Consider the following 18,438-nt stretch of genomic DNA (forward strand, 5'->3'; position numbering starts at 1 on the left):
CAGTCACGTTTAAACCCAACAGTTTGTTCCTCAAATGAGTCACCCACATCGTATACTTGCACTGTCGTTATTATCAATGAAACACGACTTTTCATTAAAATGTTAGAAATATTTTCGGTACAATAATTTCTACTACACTGGCAAAAAGATTTTCGATACAAGACCCACTTCATCTCTCCCACTAAGCTAAATCACGCTCTCATACCTCTTCTTCAAAGAGAAAAAAGGTAAGGGAAATTCTTTCAATGAGCTTGCAAAATTTCTTAATGTGGAATTTACATGTGATTGATTCTTTATATTTATTTTTTACTCTAGATGAATTGGAGCGATAAATTCAAGATCGAATTAACTTAAAGAATTAGGGTAATGTGAACATATAATAGATACTTTAGACCTAATTTTTCTAAAAGTTGGAATTTAGTTTGAGGAGTGAAGAACAAGGGTTGTACACAAGATTGTGTTCATTTTGGTTATTGTGTTTTAATTAAGTTGTAATATAACTGTGAGTGTAAAACATTTATTTAAGTGCTAAATTGTACTTTCAAACTTTTATGTTTGATTTCGTTTTCGAATAGTTTCTTTATGTTTTTTTTATTCTAACTAGATCCTTTAAGTGACTAACCGTTTGCCTTCATGTTATTGTTCGTTGGCAATTAAAAAAAACGTCATTAACTCTTACGATGTTAACGTGAACACATTATTGTTGATCTGATAATTATAAAAGTAAATGATTTTTAGATTGACCATTTAAGTTTTGAAAAAATACACTTATAGTATTCTATGTTTAAATCAGTTTTCGCTCAAACTCAATCTTCTTTTTTGACCTCTTTATCATCTTCCTCTTCAACTCCATCTTTAAAACATATAAAATCTAAATTTCGTAATTTTAATAGAAAAACTCAAAATATTGATCATATGAATTAGATAAAAATCAAAACAATAAATTCATCATTCCAACAAGAATTACAAAATGAGTTATTGTAAATAATCAAAAATCTAATAAAATAAATAGATTGTTTGTACATTCAAATATTGAATATAATATAAATGATTAAAAATGCACAATTACCTTTTAAACGGGGTTTCGTTAATCAAACTTTAACTTATTTAAATCAGTGAACATTAGTCTCATTGTTATTGATAATACTTTTCTCTTTTCTATTTTTTTTATAAAATTAATGGACCACAAAAGCTAATTTACTTATAATTTATTGTACAAAAATGTATAGACTAAATATTTATCAATGATTGATTTGAGTCAATATAACAATTAATTACTAACTTTGATAATTGAAAAAAACAAAAGACTAGCATTTACAATGGAAGTAGTGTGTATATTTGATTTTAGAAAAAATGAGTACTGAGCATGCATTTAATCCAATAATAACGAGAGAAGTTATAATATATTATTCAAGATTTATTGTACACTATTCTTGATACAAATGGTTGTAATATCTAATATACAACAACTATATTAATTATTGATAAAGTAATGATTTTTTTTATTAATTATTCACTATTTAGAAAAATTTTAAAATTCCTTCAAAAATTTATTTAAAATTTATTTAATTTTTTTCCGTATATTTTTTAATTAAATATATTATCTGAATGAATTATATATTATCTACCTTTAACCAATCTCACACAACCCATTCTTATGATTATGATATGCATAAATATTTTGTAAGTTGCTATGTACATAATATCTTTTTATTTTTTATTTTGGTTCACTTAAGAAATAATACATATCAGTATAAATTTATATATAATTGTGAGATTTTAAATTTGAATTTAGATAAAAAATTTAATTTAAAAATATTAAAATTTATCAGTTGAATTAAAATTTAAGAACAATAAGAGAAAGTGTATTATAGATAGAAATCAATTGATCCATTTTTTATTTTATTTCATATATATATATATATATAAATATAGATTAATTGTAGTTTTGATATCATAAAATCATTTGAATTAATTGGACGGAAATCACTTAATTTATTTTTTATTTTATTTAAATAACATGACATATGATATGATGATTTAAAATAATTAACACTCATAAAATTATAATAAAATCCTCTAAAATTTAATTTTCAATTTGATTTTTTTTTATTTTAATAATTAAACTAATGATATAAAAATATTTAATGATGATTTTATATTATGAAATCAAATGAATGTTGATCATTTAAATATATGAAATCATAATTTTTTTGCTAATTTGTTTTAAAGAGATAAAACTATTAAATTTTAAAATAAAAAACAATTTTATAAATTAATAAAATTAAAAAGATTAAAAATGAAATAAACTAAAATAAAAATAAAATTGCAATAATAGTATATGATGTTTGTTTGGTTTGAGCTGGTAGAGTGGCTGACAGATATTGTGTTATTATTAATTAAATTAATTAAAAAAAGAAAAAGAAAAAAAGAAATGAAAATGTCGTCACAAGACAACAACTGAGAAATAGAATGACGGCAAAGGAAAGTGGCGAGTCCGTTGAGGTCGAGGGATCTTGAGCGTCCGTTTACAGTTCACAAGAGTAGTGGGTGTGGGTACAATACAATACAATAGATAGATAGATAGATACAAGAACAAAAATAAACTAAAACTCAACTTTCATTTCATCTCCACCGATCCATCATTAGTTGGTTTTGGTTTGCTTTTCTACCCTATCTTCCTTCTTTTCCAATTGCTTTTCAGCTCCATTTTCTAGTTCTACTTTTCTTTCTCATCAATTTCATTATCATCCAACTTATTCTAATCTGTTGGATTGGTTCAGACGCCGCACTTTGATTGGTTATAGATCCAATCATCGATTCGCGATCTGAGCTTCTCACTGCCAAATTACAATAGATACTTCAATTCATCACAAACCCTAAATCGCACTGGCTCAGCCCCTGCATCATGCTCGTGTTTTTAAGATTGATGATAAAATGAGAGATATGCTCAAGAGTGGTAGTTTTTCCCGGAATTCTACTGGCAGCAGTACTAACAACAACAACAACAACAACAACAACAACAACAACACTAAGCCTGCATCCGCTAGGCTCTCTTCACCTCAACAATCTTTAAGACGTTTGGGATTGTGTTCCCAGATAGCAACTTCTGGGGAACACTCCTCCCCTATTGTCTTCCCCGAAAAACGTGGCAAAGTTAAGGCTTCTAAGAAGAGTACAGATGCCGTTCGTCCGGGCGGTGATCAGGATGCAGCCAAGAATTTTGAGCATAGGATTGACATTGGAGGAGGAGCTGGAGGAGGAACTGGCGATGAGAAGTCTGATTTGTTAGGATATGTTGTGTTCTCTGGAAAGCTTTTTTTGGATAAGAGAAGGATTACTGTAAATAACAACAACACCGATGCTCAACAAAAATCTTTTGATACCATCAATCAAGCTGCTGTCGATGCCAAATTAACAAGCAAGGCTTTACTGTGGGGATCTCAAGTGCTGCACCTCGATGATGTCATCTCGGTAATATGTACATACAAACATTGCTTCTATGTTATGATCAGTCGGATGGTTCAATACTTTTGTGATAAACTCTTTTTAGTAGGTTCTAGGGAAACTAAAGAAATATGACTAATTGGTTTTAGTCTGTGTTTCTTCTAAACAGGTATCATATCATGCTGGTCTCAGACATTTTACAGTGCACTCTTATCCTATCAAAAAGGCTTCATGTTTTATGAAATCTCGAAGGAGTCGCAAGGACTTTCGTTTTGTGGCTTCTACTGTAGAAGAGGCCATTCATTGGGTTGGTGGATTTGCCGATCAACACTGTTTTGTTAACTGTCTTCCTCATCCTTTAGTGTCTTCGAAGAAGCAAGCATCCTCAGAATTATTTCAGTCTGATACCCCTCCTGAATTGCTCTTTAGATGCAAAACTCCGCCTAAGATGCTTGTAATTTTAAACCCACGCTCAGGGCGAGGTCGTTCCAGTAAAGTTTTCCATGGCATTGTGGAACCAATATTTAAGGTATGTTACACTCCATTCTATAGATTGTATATGCTGTAGGCATACTTGTTGTTATGGCCATCATTGTGATGGTATGCATATTTGACGCCATTTTCGGATTGGCAATGAAAGTTAAAAAGGTTCACTATCTAAAACAGCAGAACATTATGTGGACCGATAGTTATATTCATAACCTATATTATGTTCAACTAATCATTGTTCTGTCAACATATTTTTCTTTCATATTACTATTTGGAGATCACTTCATTTTGTGATTTCAATACTGCAATCATTGTAGTTGAACTACTTGCATTACTTTTTATACTTTATATTTTATATATACCATGAAAGAGGAAAGATCGAGTAAAGCAGCTTGTGGCTTACACTTTGACAGCTTGCTGGGTTTAGATTGGAGGTAGTCAAAACAACATCTGCTGGTCATGCCAGAAGTCTTGCATCAAGTGTAGACATCAGCACTTGTCCTGATGGTAAAATCACTGTTCTATAGTATGGACACATGTAGATTGTAGTTTTCTTTAGTATTTATTTTCTCTCATATTTATATTTATAATTTATATATATCTTTTTTATTCTTGAAATTTGCAATTCTTTCAGGAATCATCTGTGTTGGTGGTGATGGGATAATCAATGAGGTCGGCACACTATCTTTATTATTTAGCGACTTTTTCTTTGTACTTGCTTGTTCATTTAAAATACTGTCTCCTTTCTATACTGTTTGTTTTATTTCCTAAAAGGCCTTTCATATATTGTCTTGACTGGAAAAAACATGACCACAATTCAGACTGAAAAGATCATAACATGACAGAATTTGAGAGGCTTGGTTCTCTCCCCCAGTTGTCCTACTGATTCTATCCTACTCTTGATCTCTATCCACTTGTATCTAGACAGATCATAACATGACAGAATTTCATTCCCCTCCACTGCCCTGCCAAGCGCCAAGCTGGCAGTTAGTTAGCAATGGTTAAAATGTGTCCTTTGCCTAATTGGGTCCTTGACTCCCCACAGTCCATATCCCTCACACTCACATATTTTAGTGATATGAGGCTTGCTATTCAAGGGAGCCAAAGTAGAATCAATAATCTAAAGCGGTAGAATTACTGATAACCGTCGTGAAAGTTTGTCTTAGAGCCTCATTTTAGGTTTTTAATGATTCGCTGTTTTTTCTTTTATTCTTATCTGTTGCACATTTCCTACCATTCAAAGAACAGTAAATAGTTTCAGCTGGGGTAGTTATTTGATTGAGTAAATTGCATTCAGCTCATTTCTTTGGAGATTGCTAAAATGACAACAATCTCCAAGTTCGGCTGAGTTTGAATTAGAAAAGGAGTTACAAATGTACAAATTTTACCGGAAAATCCCAAGTCTTCATTCTCCTATCTGGATTTGAGGAGAGGTGAGTCTAGTCAGGAAAGAACCTGAGAATAGAAGGAACATCAGCAAAATTTTGCTTTCCTCTTTCAATAAGAGGATAATAATATTGCAAACTGTAGGTGAGAGATCATGACCTCATCTGAGACTACGTTGCTGCCCTTGATCAATCCCTGTCAAAACCTCTGGAAATTGTTCAATTGAAGACATCTACTAGAATAAACAACAATGGAGATAAAAGATTCCTTGCCTAAATCTGTATCATCAAGACATATTGGATGTCTATCATCATTGTGTATGCTTCACTATAAGTAAAGCTTTGTTGCGTTCACAAGAATTTTATCTGTTAGTTTGTTACTCATGCATATTTTTCCAAATAATTTAGGTGCGTATTATTCCAAAAAATATGGTGTATTTGACACCCCATCATTATTTTTTGAACAAAGATACTTTAAGGTTGTGTTTTTTCGCAGGAGTAATGCTCTTTCATATTTTGAGTACACACACATGTACTCATATATACACACACACACACACACCATTGATGATAGGCACGTTATATGATGTGGTTGATTTGTAGGTTGTTAATGGTCTCCTTAGTAGAGACAATCAAAAGGAAGGAATATCTATACCTATTGGAATTATACCAGCTGGTTCTGATAATTCACTGGTATGGACTGTTCTTGGAGTTAGAGATCCAGTTTCTGCAGCAATGGCTATTGTGAAGGTAGCGTTATTTTGTTTTCTGTTGTCAAATAATTGATGAGACTCTGAGAATGTTAGTAGTTCCTATTTTAGCAAGCAAATAGACACCAATAGCATTTATATCCATGTTCTAGCCTCATCCATAGTGTTTTTGTATGGGTGTCTATATATATATGGAGAAATATAGATTGTAAGAAAGTGTATTGCATGAAATGTAGCAAACGTATACTAACTGTTTGACCATGCTTGTTTTTGTTCTGTTTTGATTCTTATTGTTACTTATTTTAAAATTGCAAAACAGTTACTGCCATGTTTCGTTATTTATTCACCCTTTCCGATGCGTACTGATTACCGAATAGCAAATCTCAATATTTTTCCTACTCAGGCTACTATTTTTTGTCTTTTCTGATCAAATAGTTCATCAGGGTCTGTGGGGATTCAGGTTGAGTTACTTATATTTTTGCTTATAGTAGAAGTGTATTTAATGCTCTGGGATTTCTTTTATACTTCATTTGGACAATAACATATCATTATTTGCTCTCAAGTATATATATAAATTGTGTAGTGAATGTATTCAAGTTGATGTGCACTTCGTTTTTGGTAGAACAGATAACCAATTTTTGATTTGATCGCCACTTACTTCTATTTTCCATGTCAACAGTTATGCAGATTTATTGATATCACTGATAGTTCATAAACACTTGTAGTTACTTTATATACTAATTCAATTTCTTGGTTCAGGGGGGCCTTACTGCTACAGATGTCTTTGCTGTTGAATGGATTCAGACTAATAAAATTCACTTTGGATTAACAGTCTCATATTATGGTTTTGTTAGTGATGGTAAGTCAACGGCATATACAATTACAAACACTTTTGTTCTGCTTGGTTTTTGGTTACATGCTCGGTCCCTTGCTTCTTGTTGCCACAAATTTTTGGCAACTGTGTTTTAGCTTTTAGGTTCATCTTTCGCAGACCATGTCTTGAGAATATTTAGCCATAATTAGCATTGTTGAAATGTTCAAGAATCTACCATTCCAAGAGCTTAAGGTCTTCTCACACAACTGACTAAGATTATTTTAGTGTATACAATGCTCAGGCCCACCCTAACCTTGTGTTTAAATTTCAACTTTTGTTGAGGATAATAGTGTTTCTTCTCTGATTAAGAACATGTATTATTTAATTAAAGCATGTTCTCTTTAAAAGATCATATGAACTTTTGACAATTAGTAGGGTAGTTATATGGACTTATATATGCAATATACATGGACATGTTAGGAAGTAGTGAAAATATGGGTTGGGGGGTAAGGGCTGAAGAATTTGCTAGGAAGAATGGGTTAAAATGATGCATTTTAGTGGCTCTCTGTAAATTTTCCATTATTATTTTGACCACTTTTTCATTTGGAAGTTTGTTACCTTAATGACAATTTAACAATAGGCACTTGGTAATGAAAAAAATGGAGAAAAAGGTAAAGAATGAAATGGAAAAGAAAAGCTAGGGATACAATAAGACAATGAGTTAGCAATTGAAGGCAGTTGATCAATGCAGCACAATTATTAAGTTCGTTTTTGAATGGACTTTAAGTGTTTATTACTCATGTTGCAGTGTTGGAACTTTCTGAAAAATATCAGAAGCGCTTTGGCCCACTGCGGTATTTTGTTGCTGGATTTTTCAAGTTCTTATGCTTACCACGATACAGCTATGAAATTGAATATCTTCCAGTATCAAAAACTGAGAGAGAAGGAAAGCTTTCCGGTGAAAGGGAAGTAGTTGACATTTCAGATCTGTATACTGACATCATGGGCAGATCAAATAAGGATGGAATGCCCAGGGCATCTAGTCTTTCAAGTATAGACTCTATAATGACTCCGAGTCGTATATCTGGTGGAGACCTGGATACCTGTAGTAGCACTCATGCTAGTACTGAACCTTCTGAATTGGTGCGTGGCTTAGATCCTAAGTCAAAACGCCTATCATCTGGAAGGAGCAATGTCACAGCAGAGCCAGAAGTCATCCATCCGCAGCTGCCTCTATCAACAACTCCGAACTGGCCAAGGACCAGATCTAAGTCAAGGAATGATAAAGTATGGACTGGATTGACCACCACACATGATACCTCTAGATGGGGAAGTGCAACAAATGACAGAGAGGATATATCATCTACACTGTCTGACCCAGGTCCTATTTGGGACGCTGAGCCAAAATGGGATGCAGAGCATAATTGGGATGTGGAAAACCCAATTGAGTTACCAGGGCCACCGGATGATACAGAAACAGGATCCACAAAGGAGGTTGTGCCTCGTTTCGAAGAAAAATGGGTTGTTTCAAAGGGACCGTTTCTTGGCATTCTGGTTTGCAATCATGCTTGTAGAACTGTTCAGAGCTCTCAGGTGGTTGCTCCCAAAGCTGAGCATGACGATAACACTTTAGATCTGATCTTGGTTCATGGGAGTGGAAGGCTGAGGCTGTTGAGATTTTTCTTACTTCTACAGATGGGTCGACACCTTTCACTGCCATATGTTGAATATGTGAAGGTATTTGCATCTATAATTGTTTTACTCATTTTTTTAGTGGATGTTGGAAATTACTGCTTAATCATTTACACACTACATTAATGATTAAAATCAGTGCACTAAATAGTGATGACTAAACTGGTGTGTGTTTGGAGAAGTAAAAGTTCACACCCACAACGTACATCCTTCCAACTCTCGAGTTTGTTGCTCCTAGAAATTGTGGTCAAATAGGTCTTTTTAACGTGAATCCAAACACCCTCTTAAATGATGTGACTATATTCAAACCTTTGGCTTTTCTTTTTCAAAGAATACCATTGAGAATTGTGATTAGTTTTCAAGTGTGTATTATGACCACTTCAGTTTGTTTGAGAGTGATTTATTGTTTGGCATATCTTGCTATGTTATTTAGTGTGCAGAAGCTTCACATTACCCTTGTAACTGGTGCATTAGCATCTGTTGAAATTGTATAAATTCAGCACCTATTTTGATGCAGGTAAAGTCTGTTAGAATAAAGTCTGGGAAACACACTCACAATGGATGTGGGATTGATGGTGAGCTTTTTGCACTCAACGGACAAGTAATTTCTTCTTTGCTTCCAGAACAGTGCAGGCTTATTGGTCGCTTCCGTATATGATTACTGTGAGTTCTTTTAAATTCTTTGACGGGTTTTGGTAAGCTTCTCCTTTATGAATCCAGATACCCAATTTGTCTTGTCAAATTCCTTGTCGCTGTAACAGCTGAGCTTTGTAAATCTTTTGTTTCGGTTATATGTATCTGTTGTTGCTTGCTTGTCCATCTTCTCTTTATTTTGTTTTCGTAAAAAGAAAAAAGAAACACTGCACATTTATGCATTTTCTGCAACAAGAAGCTGAATTTATTGCCAATGTCCATTTCCTCAGAATTGATCAGTTGATTCTCTTATTCTAATGCTTTTAGATTTTGATCCTGTTTCTCCATATATGTAATCTACTCACGTTCAGTTCAGTCTCCTATCCATTTCCACAACATGGTGTGAAAGTCGAGATGATTTTGAGTCTTCATTCAAGTTTGTATTAAAGGTGATTCAAGGGTGAGCTACCAAAGTCACACCACCTATATGTTACCGTTTGGTTTATGTTCTTAATATTTTAATTAATGAAGTCCTAAAAAAAAGGTTAAAATTGAAAGACAAAAGGCCAGCACTGAGAGGGGTAGTAAGGTAACCATTCCTGCCCTAGCAGTTGTATTAACTTCACCTATCAACCACAGGTGGGACTTTGCAACAAGTATTTTTTGTAATAGATTCTATAGCTTCCTCAATAAACGTGGATGGGGACGATTAAGTTGTTTAAATTCATGGCCACCTGCGGGTAAAATTTGTTTTGTTTTGTTCGAATTTTATAATGGGTATCTAATCTACGAGTAAATAATTCAAGGCATTTTCACTTCCCTTTCTACGCAGCTGATATATGTCTTAGCTTCCACACTTATTCAAATCTACCAAACTAACAACCTTCAGCTGAAAACAACCTTTCATTTGTCATCAGAACCATCACAAGTCATCTTCCTTTCCCTCAAAATTAATCAACTCAACTCCAACCACACCAGCTGTCACAAAATCTCACTATAGAGCCCATCTCAACCTAACCGTCTCAAAACCATTTAAACCTACCAAACTAGCAACCTAGTCAAGACCACCGACTTGTTGTTTTGTTGATTCTAATAAAGGTATAATATTAATGATAAAATGAACTTTTAACTTTTTTTCTTCTAGAGTTTGAAGTTTAATCAGGAGATAAATAAAATTTGAGATTGATCCGTTTAAGTTTAAAGTTGGATATTATTGATTGATTCAAACTTCGTTGAAGATAATTAACTATTGTAATACATTCACTTGATTGAAATGGAAGTCCAACCCTCAGGGTTAGTTTTTTGGTTTGTCTCCTAGAGCAAATATTGATTTATAAAGTTATCATTTGAAAACCTAACTAAGCATAAGACATCTAATTTAATTTTAATATAACACAACATGTATATATATAATCAAATTAATAATTCGTTAAAATTTATTCATTTAATATTTTTAAAAGTGAAATACATGTCCATATGTGAAAGAAGTCAAAACAAGATGGAGGGTGAGATGAAAATATGAGTTATGATCTAACCTACATCGTGTCTGACAAATAAAACTATTTTTTTTTTTTGAAAATCAATTTAACTAAAAATAATAAGTTGTAGCTCAATCGAAAACCTTCTTAGACCTAATGATAGTCTATAAAATAAATATAAATAATAGAATAATTTTCTTATTGTTATTGTAATATAATGGATTAAATTTTATATTTATTTACTCTTTAAAGACATAAGTATACAGACGTAAAAATAAAAGACATCTATATAGACTTATTAAAAGACTTGCGGACATATTATCAAAAATATCTGAGTATATAAGTTTATAAGGTGACAAATTTTAAATACTTTATCACACAAATTTTGCCGTCTATGAGATAAATAATATAACAAACTTCAAACTAGCTAACAAATTTGATCGGATTTTCAACAAAGACATATCAAGATTATTTAAGGAATGAAATGTGAAGTTCAATCTAGTTGCAATCTTAGAGGGAGTGAATGAGGTCGTGTGATTACTTCTAAAAATGTAATAAATATTACTTTCAGAGTCAACTCATCATATTTGAGATGTTTAAAATTAAACATTAAAATAAAATATTTTATTTAACAAAAATAGCATAGGAAAAAAACCAACTATATAAATGTATACATATTTTTGTTAGCTTTGATATGTCATATATATATATATATATCATTAATCTCGTAGGCACTATGCTCTTTTTGCAACAAATTATTAGTATTAAATAATATTAATTTAGTTTTTCTTAGAGACCTAAATGTCTTTAAAAAAATGTTTTTTTCAGGCTAAAACAGGGGTTTAGATAGCTTTATGTATCTCTATCTGCCTTTGAATTAAAGTCCCTGTTAAAAAAATATATATTTTTAGAGAGTAGTAGTTCTTTGTACAAAACATTGGATGAATATAAATATCATAAACAAATTATTTACACAATTTGTTCAGACAAAAAGTTATAACTCCCATTCACATCCCATTTACACAGTAAAACAATTCACAAATTAACAATTTCACATCTACGCTGAGAAACAATAAATAATTCACAATCACAAAGTACAATTTACACATTAAAGTTCACAATTTTCATTCCCACACTAAAACCATTCACAAAGTCACATATACAATTTACACATTACTACTAATTTATAATATTAAATAATTCATAATTAATAAATAGTAAAAGAGAAAAATAGAAAACAAGTCTAAGAGAACAAAGAATTGAAAGAAGAGAAGGAAAAAAACGATGCCAGATAAAATAAATTTATCCTAACATTATTATTATTATAGTAATCTATCATTATTATTTATAAAAAAATAAAAATAAAATTCATGCAGGGACCGTAGACTCGTGAAAGTATGTCATGTTTCTCATTTTTTATTTATAAATACTTTTAAAGTTAAAAATAAATAAATAAAAAGATATTTTAGAAACAAATAAATTTTTAAAAAGAAATAAACAAAATGATGTTTTATATACAAATAGATAAATATACTATCTATTTTTTAATATATATTATTGTAATCATGAATGAATCACGAAATAAAAATTTAGTTAAATTACTTTTTTTTATATTATTCTTTAGGTTTTGATTTATTCAATTAATTAATTTATATTTTATTTAATTTATTAATTATAAATTTATTCCATTTGTCTATTTATTTGAGTCACTTATATAAAAAGTAAAATTAGGATATGACTGTAATCTAAACCATTAATGATATAGTTGCATAATATTAGTGATAAATAAACAAAGAGTAAACATATGACATGTTACATAATTAACGTTTAAATTAAAGTGAAGATGAAGAGAAAAAAAGAAGAAAAGAAAGATAAATTTATTTGACAATTTAATTTGTAATGTTTTTTTAAATAAAATTAATAGAAATAATTAAAGTACATAATTAAGAGATAAAAAAAAAAAAAAAGTAATTTAGAGTTAAAAATAGTGGCAATTTGGTTGGGCAAGTGGAGAAGCAGAAATGAATATATTATCCATTGAAGAGTGAGAGACGCTGCGGACGGCACAAAAAAATCGAGAATGATGAGCATGAGCACGAGCATGAGCAGTACGAGTATGAGTCTAATTGCAACAAAGGCGACTCCGTTGAGAGTTTGTGCAAGGGCGGCGGCACCACCGAGAAACAGCATAATGATGATAAGATGCGAAGAGAAAGACGAAGAAAGCAAAATCGGAGCGCGAATTAGGGTGAAGGTTCCTCTTAAAGTCTACCACGTTCCTAAAGTTCCGGAAATTGATCTCGCTGGTATGGAAGGTAATATCAAGCAGAACGTTGCTCTTTGGAAGGGTAAGCGCATATCTGCTAATCTTCCTTACAAGGTTGAGTTTATTTCAAAAGACATTCAAGGTCCTCGTGGTCCTCTCAAGTTCTCTGCTCATCTCAAAGATGACGAATTCGAATTTCTCTAAACTTGGAGTGCTTCTCTAATAATGTATTCAATTCTATCGTTTTGCTTCCAGTTTGTTTCTACTTCTATTTGGTTATTGTTATTTATTTATTTATATATGGGACTTCAATAACAAAGTTAAGTTAAAGAGGCTGTGTAATAATGTATTCAACTCAATCATGCTTCCATGCTCTTGAACCACTCGCCCATCTCTCCTACCTAATCATTATGCCCACAAACCTAATACGTTTTTAGTGTATGTTTGAAAAGACAAAATAAGTGATTTTAGAGGTATTAAATTAATTTTGACATGTTTCAATGTTATTAAATACAATTGATTTGACTTTAAATTTGATTTTTGAGATTGAAATTTGAAACTTTTACATCCATAATTGATTTTAACTTTGAGAGTCACCTTGTTTAATTTTGACAAATGGTAAACAATCTATTGCCACTTCGGAGTTAATCGTATAAGAATTTAATATGATTTTATCTATCTTAAATATAAATATAGAAAGTCAAATGTATTTACATATATTGAACCACAAAATGGAAGGACAAAGAGGTTACCAACATTTTTTTTCTCATTCTAAATCTACAAAACGAAGATATTGGAACCATCACCTGTCATCACTTTCTAGATTCATAATCATGATATTTTCAAATTACATTGTCATGAGTGTCTATATATTTGTATCAAGAGTTGTAGTGAAGCCAAGAAAACAAAAAAAGGATAGCTAAATAAAATCCAGTAACAATTTTCATAATTTCAAGAAGAAAAAAACTCAGTCACAAACAAAATTGCAGAAATAAAGCAGGCAAGATTCATGACAATCTCAACATGTGCTAGTTGTCTGTCCAAATTGCACATTATTCTGTGCTTTGTTAAGATCAGTTGACATTGAAGAAGGTATTCTGTGACGCTTCAAAATTCTTGAAGTGGCGATTTTTGCTGTTTCATAGTTCAAGACAATGACCCTATCGTCGTCCAAATCAAAATGCAAGCTTTCTGTGCTACAGTTTTCAACTAGTTGGCATAAATGTTCCAGATTGTCAATTTCTGTTCCATTAACCTTCAAAACCTGCGTATCAGAATTAACATATTAAACCAAATAGGAAATAAAAACATTCATTTTATGTGAACAAAATTAACCTGTAACAATGATCAAAATGTGCATAGAATTTCTTTTTAACAAAGAGATAACACTTATGAACATCATAGTGATAGACCGTTCGCACCTGGAAGTCTGCAAGACGCTCATAACCAGCATTGATATCATCCATCAAGACCTAAAATCAATAAGATATTATTAATAGAAAGATGCCAAAATATTAGGTTAGGGATTGGGGAAGAAAAAAGGGATGGGGGACAGTGGACCTATACCATATCTTGGCTTTAACAGGTAAGTCTGGCATTGGGCAAGCACATAACAGAGGTAACTACTAATAGCAAACATGTGTAGGATTTGTGCCAGAGTTAAAAAGATTCTAACCTGTGATAGGATAACAAGTTGTTGATTTTCTTTCTTGGGCAATTCCCTTAATGCCCGTTCACACAAACGCCGAGGTGAAGCATTATACCAATCTTCTCCATACTCATGAAGGTATGGTTGAGTGAGTGGAACAAATACCAGACCAGCAAAAATGTAATAACTTGGAAGTTTATCGAACTGATGAACTGGAACTAAGGGTTGGATCTGAAATATAGAAAGTAACATCAACAGAATGATTATCCGAAAAGGAACTTTATCACAAAGAATAAATTAGTATTAGTGTTTTAAGTTTAATCACAATAGTAAATCCTGTTTCATGAGAGAACCACAAACGCAGTTTGATTGTCAGTGCAAAAAGACCTGATTAACAAGTTAAATTGTCAGTTGGATGGGAGATTAGTTTAGATGATATAGTCAACGAAGCTCTTCCAAATATGGTACTAAATTTATCTCTTTTTTCCAACTAAAACTATATTCAAGTGTGCTTGACAAGGACAATAACTAACTTGTTAAACATATAAAACTTACAGGTCGGAGAGTAATACTGAGTTCAATCTCTTGTCCGCCTCTCAGAACTCTGACTACTGCTTTTTCATCAAGCTTCTTCATAGACACCAAGTGATCAAATGTTATCCGTTCTCTATTTCGGAAAGAAACTGCATCGTACACGTAATATATTTATATTATACCTATGAACTCAATGGAAAATCAGGCTAGGAGGAAGGGTTTTTCCCACTTAATGGTAATGCTCAACTATTTTTAACAATACAACTAATCATAAGCTTTTATAAGATTCAGAATCAGAAGATTTCAACTCATCCAAAATTTCAAATTAGACTTAAACTTCTGTTTTATTAGGTCAGCTTACGGTGCATAAATGCATGAGGATAACAAAGACAGGAACTCAGATAAATGAAGTAATTCCATACATGTTGTCATGTTAAGCCTTCACAGATTACATATCATTGCCATGTCTGGGGTTGGGACTTCTCAAAGGTTGATTATAGAGTAAAAAAAATCCAAGAAAAAGAAATGAAAGTGCATACCTGTACCATCATTTGCTATAGGCACCCCATCAAATGAAAGTATAATATCATCTTTCTTCAAAACCTTGTATGCATCTGAAAGTGGATTTATTTTGTTTACAAGCACCCCAGTCATGCCAGGTTGCATACCAAAATGGTTTCTGAGGTGCACATTTTCAGTAGTCTGGCACGACAAACCCAGGGAGCAAAATCCACTGTATTTTCCATTTTCTTCTACACCAGATATAAAATGCTTTATTACAGGTACAGGTATTATGTAACTGCAACATCAAATATGAAAAGAAGTAATCTAGTATGCAGAATATATGTTTGATCAGACCAACAGAATATAATACTTCATGATAGTTTGTATAGTTTTTTTACAAGCAACCCAGTCATACCAGGTCTGGTCGCATACAAAAATGGTTTCTGTCTGAGGTGCACATTTTCAGTAGTCTGGCATGACAAACCCAGGCATCAAAATCCTATGTATTTTCCATTTGGTTCTACCCCAGATATAAAAAGCTCCACTACAGCTACAGGTATTATGTAACTGCTACTTCCAATATGAAAGGAAGCAATCTAGTATGCAGAATATATGTTTGATCAGACCAACAACATAATATGAAATACTTAAATGATAGTTTGCATGAAGGTGGCCACTTATTGCAGAATAGCACGGTAGGTTTTTGCCCTGCCACCATTATAATATCTCACCATGTAAGGTCATTCATGGCGATCTGTCCCTGTTTCCACCATTAGGGGTGGGTCTTTCAGACTTGGTCCTAATGTTGTTGATCATTTTCAAGGTCCTTCACCAGCCCACTCCTTACCTGATTGGACTTGTTTTTATTCCTTTCCGTCCCTTATAATGATTGATGAGATAGATTTCCTAGATAAATTGTGTTTTCTGTTGTTGATAGTTGATATAAATAAATTGGTCTTTGTACTGTGCTCTGTGAAGAACTATAAGATATCTCAAGGTTGCAGAATTGAAATATAAAGTGATGGTGATGAACTAACATATATGAAAATAGAAACTAATGGAAGATTAAGGAATTAATGAATCATAAGTTTTGGAATTCAAGAAAAATAAAGACAGAGAAAATAAAAGGACTTACCCAATATTCTCGGCACCTGAAAGATTTTGGAATGCTACTCCAGCAACTTTGTTGCCCATAATTGCAGGACCACCACTATTCCCTGGATTTATGGCTGCATCAATCTGTATTGCCATCAGTTGTGATGCACCATGTACATATTGTGTAGGTTCAACCCTGGAAACAACCCCTTTAGTGACTGAAATGGTGTCACCGCCTGTGAAAACAAAACAAAAGATTTGATGGAAATGTGAAGTAACTTCCAATAGTGAGATGCAAAGAAATAAAAAAGGAATGGAGCAGAAGATAATACCTTGAGGATATCCGACAACAGCAACAGCTTGTTGTAGAAAAGGGATATGACCAAAGTCAAGAGGAATCATTCCATCCCAAAACTCTTGAGAATGAACAAGTAATAGAGCTAAATCACATTCGTGACCAACAGCTTTGACTTGTGCTCTATATTTGGTTGGAGAGCCATGTTTCCTTACAAGTACAAATGAATGATCAGCTACTACATGAGCATTTGTAAGAATCTGTTTCCCCATAATTACAAAGCCTGCATAAATAAAAAGAATTTATAAGAAATTGTTCTGGTAGGAAGGAATGGCATAAAAAAAAGAATAAAGAACTGACCAGAGCCCGTGGTTTCGCGCTGGGCTTTGTTCTGCCAAGGAAGTAAGTAGTTGGGACTGCAAGAAACGGTGAAGATTTTGACAACTGAATTGAATGCAAGTTCCACTGCTGTATTATTACTATGATGATGTGTTAATGTGGTGTTACGAGGCTGAGCGTTCCTCCTTACTCTTGTTGTTGTTCTCAACTTGTTGTAAGATGTCAAAGACAAAGTTGTTGTTTCATTGTTGTGTATGGAGGGTAATTGAGTAGCGAAACGACGGTGTTTCAACCGATAGGCAGAGGTGAAAAGATTCCGAGTTACACGGACAAATGAACCCATTCTTGTAATTCAATTCAATTCAATCGGAAATGGCAGCCACAACTCAAACTAGGGCGGGCGGGCGGCATCTCATAAAATTAGTTTTATTTAATGCTTCATCATACCTCTTTTTTTGCGGGGTAATCTAGACTATTCCCCTAAGCTGCAATGCTAACGGGCTTTATATGAAAAATAGTATTTATTTACACCTAACATAATTTGATTTGATGTGTTGGTAGTAATAATTAGGTGGGCTGCATCGCATATGACTATTGGGTATTCCTATTCACACCCCCTCTACTTGTTTTGTGTGTTCCCTCATTCATTCGTTCATTCATCCACTCACTCACCAACCACCAACCCACAAGCAGTCTCCTTCATTTCCGATTATATTCTTACAACAAATCTGGTGAGGTAGATCGAGCGATGGCATATTCAGGTGTTGTTAGGAGTAACACAAATCCTTTGGCTTCTTGTTCTTCGTATAATAACCAAAGCATCGTGAGGAAACAAGAAAGAGGTGGTATTGAAGTAGGGTTTGGAATAAGGAAGAGAACAAGTAGAGTGGCGGTGATCAAGTGTGGTATCGAGCGTAGCAGTGATGGGAAGAAAGGAGTAGTATCCAATTCCAATTATGTGGTACCTCTTGATGACACGCTTTCATTCACAAACTCATCATCCTGTATAACTCGTCCTTTAGGTGAGATTCTTAGAGATTTGAACAAAAGGATTCCAGATACTATCGTCAAACCTCATAATACAACTGCTATATCTCCTCCTCCTCCTT

General features: G+C 32.8%; 4 protein-coding genes across 4 annotated transcripts in view; 3 read left to right on the forward strand and 1 right to left on the reverse strand.

Moving 5' to 3' along the window:
* The first annotated feature begins 2,457 nt into the window (after positions 1 to 2,457).
* Positions 2,458 to 9,482, forward strand: LOC101500052 (sphingoid long-chain bases kinase 1). The gene is made up of 8 exons (XM_004489130.4): positions 2,458 to 3,474; positions 3,617 to 3,976; positions 4,350 to 4,443; positions 4,571 to 4,608; positions 5,925 to 6,071; positions 6,791 to 6,890; positions 7,654 to 8,582; positions 9,055 to 9,482. Exons 1-8 carry the CDS (start codon positions 2,938 to 2,940, stop codon positions 9,193 to 9,195), a joined length of 2,346 nt encoding a protein of 781 aa, XP_004489187.1. The 5' UTR covers positions 2,458 to 2,937; the 3' UTR covers positions 9,196 to 9,482.
* Positions 9,483 to 12,651: 3,169 nt separating this feature from the next.
* Positions 12,652 to 13,297, forward strand: LOC101500388 (ferredoxin-thioredoxin reductase, variable chain). The gene has a single exon (XM_004489131.4). The coding sequence runs from the start codon at positions 12,729 to 12,731 to the stop codon at positions 13,116 to 13,118; it is 390 nt and encodes a 129-aa protein (XP_004489188.1). The 5' UTR covers positions 12,652 to 12,728; the 3' UTR covers positions 13,119 to 13,297.
* Positions 13,298 to 13,705: 408 nt separating this feature from the next.
* LOC101500697 (protease Do-like 10, mitochondrial) lies at positions 13,706 to 17,821 on the reverse strand. The gene is made up of 8 exons (XM_004489132.3): positions 17,351 to 17,821; positions 17,028 to 17,273; positions 16,736 to 16,931; positions 15,636 to 15,895; positions 15,118 to 15,245; positions 14,590 to 14,793; positions 14,336 to 14,386; positions 13,706 to 14,178 (listed from the first exon to the last, which is right to left on the reverse strand). The coding sequence occupies exons 1-8, from the start codon at positions 17,670 to 17,672 to the stop codon at positions 13,933 to 13,935; spliced, it is 1,653 nt and encodes a 550-aa protein (XP_004489189.1). The 5' UTR covers positions 17,673 to 17,821; the 3' UTR covers positions 13,706 to 13,932.
* Positions 17,822 to 17,934: 113 nt separating this feature from the next.
* Positions 17,935 to 18,438, forward strand: part of LOC101501011 (DNA repair RAD52-like protein 2, chloroplastic) — a 2,353-nt gene continuing 1,849 nt past the window's right edge. The window contains exon 1 of the mRNA XM_004489133.4: positions 17,935 to 18,438. Within this exon, the coding sequence (XP_004489190.1) occupies positions 18,078 to 18,438 (361 nt within the window). The 5' untranslated portion in view covers positions 17,935 to 18,077.

Source organism: Cicer arietinum, chromosome 2 (genome assembly GCF_000331145.2).
Source record: "Cicer arietinum cultivar CDC Frontier isolate Library 1 chromosome 2, Cicar.CDCFrontier_v2.0, whole genome shotgun sequence".
Taxonomy (NCBI): domain Eukaryota; kingdom Viridiplantae; phylum Streptophyta; class Magnoliopsida; order Fabales; family Fabaceae; genus Cicer; species Cicer arietinum.

Bases quoted from the DNA above. Each gene is read 5' to 3' on its own strand.
- LOC101500052 (XM_004489130.4), top strand. From the start codon at position 2,938: ATGAGAGATATGCTCAAGAGTGGTAGTTTTTCCCGGAATTCTACTGGC. The intron at 4,444-4,570 runs GTAAAATCACTG...CAATTCTTTCAG, and splicing joins CATCAGCACTTGTCCTGATG to GAATCATCTGTGTTGGTGGT. The intron at 8,583-9,054 runs GTATTTGCATCT...ATTTTGATGCAG, and splicing joins CATATGTTGAATATGTGAAG to GTAAAGTCTGTTAGAATAAA.
- LOC101500388 (XM_004489131.4), top strand. From the start codon at position 12,729: ATGATGAGCATGAGCACGAGCATGAGCAGTACGAGTATGAGTCTAATT.
- LOC101500697 (XM_004489132.3), bottom strand. From the start codon at position 17,672: ATGGGTTCATTTGTCCGTGTAACTCGGAATCTTTTCACCTCTGCCTAT. The intron at 16,932-17,027 runs GTATTATCTTCT...TTGTTTTCACAG, and splicing joins TGTTGTCGGATATCCTCAAG to GCGGTGACACCATTTCAGTC. The intron at 15,246-15,635 runs GTATGCACTTTC...TGTACGATGCAG, and splicing joins TATAGCAAATGATGGTACAG to TTTCTTTCCGAAATAGAGAA.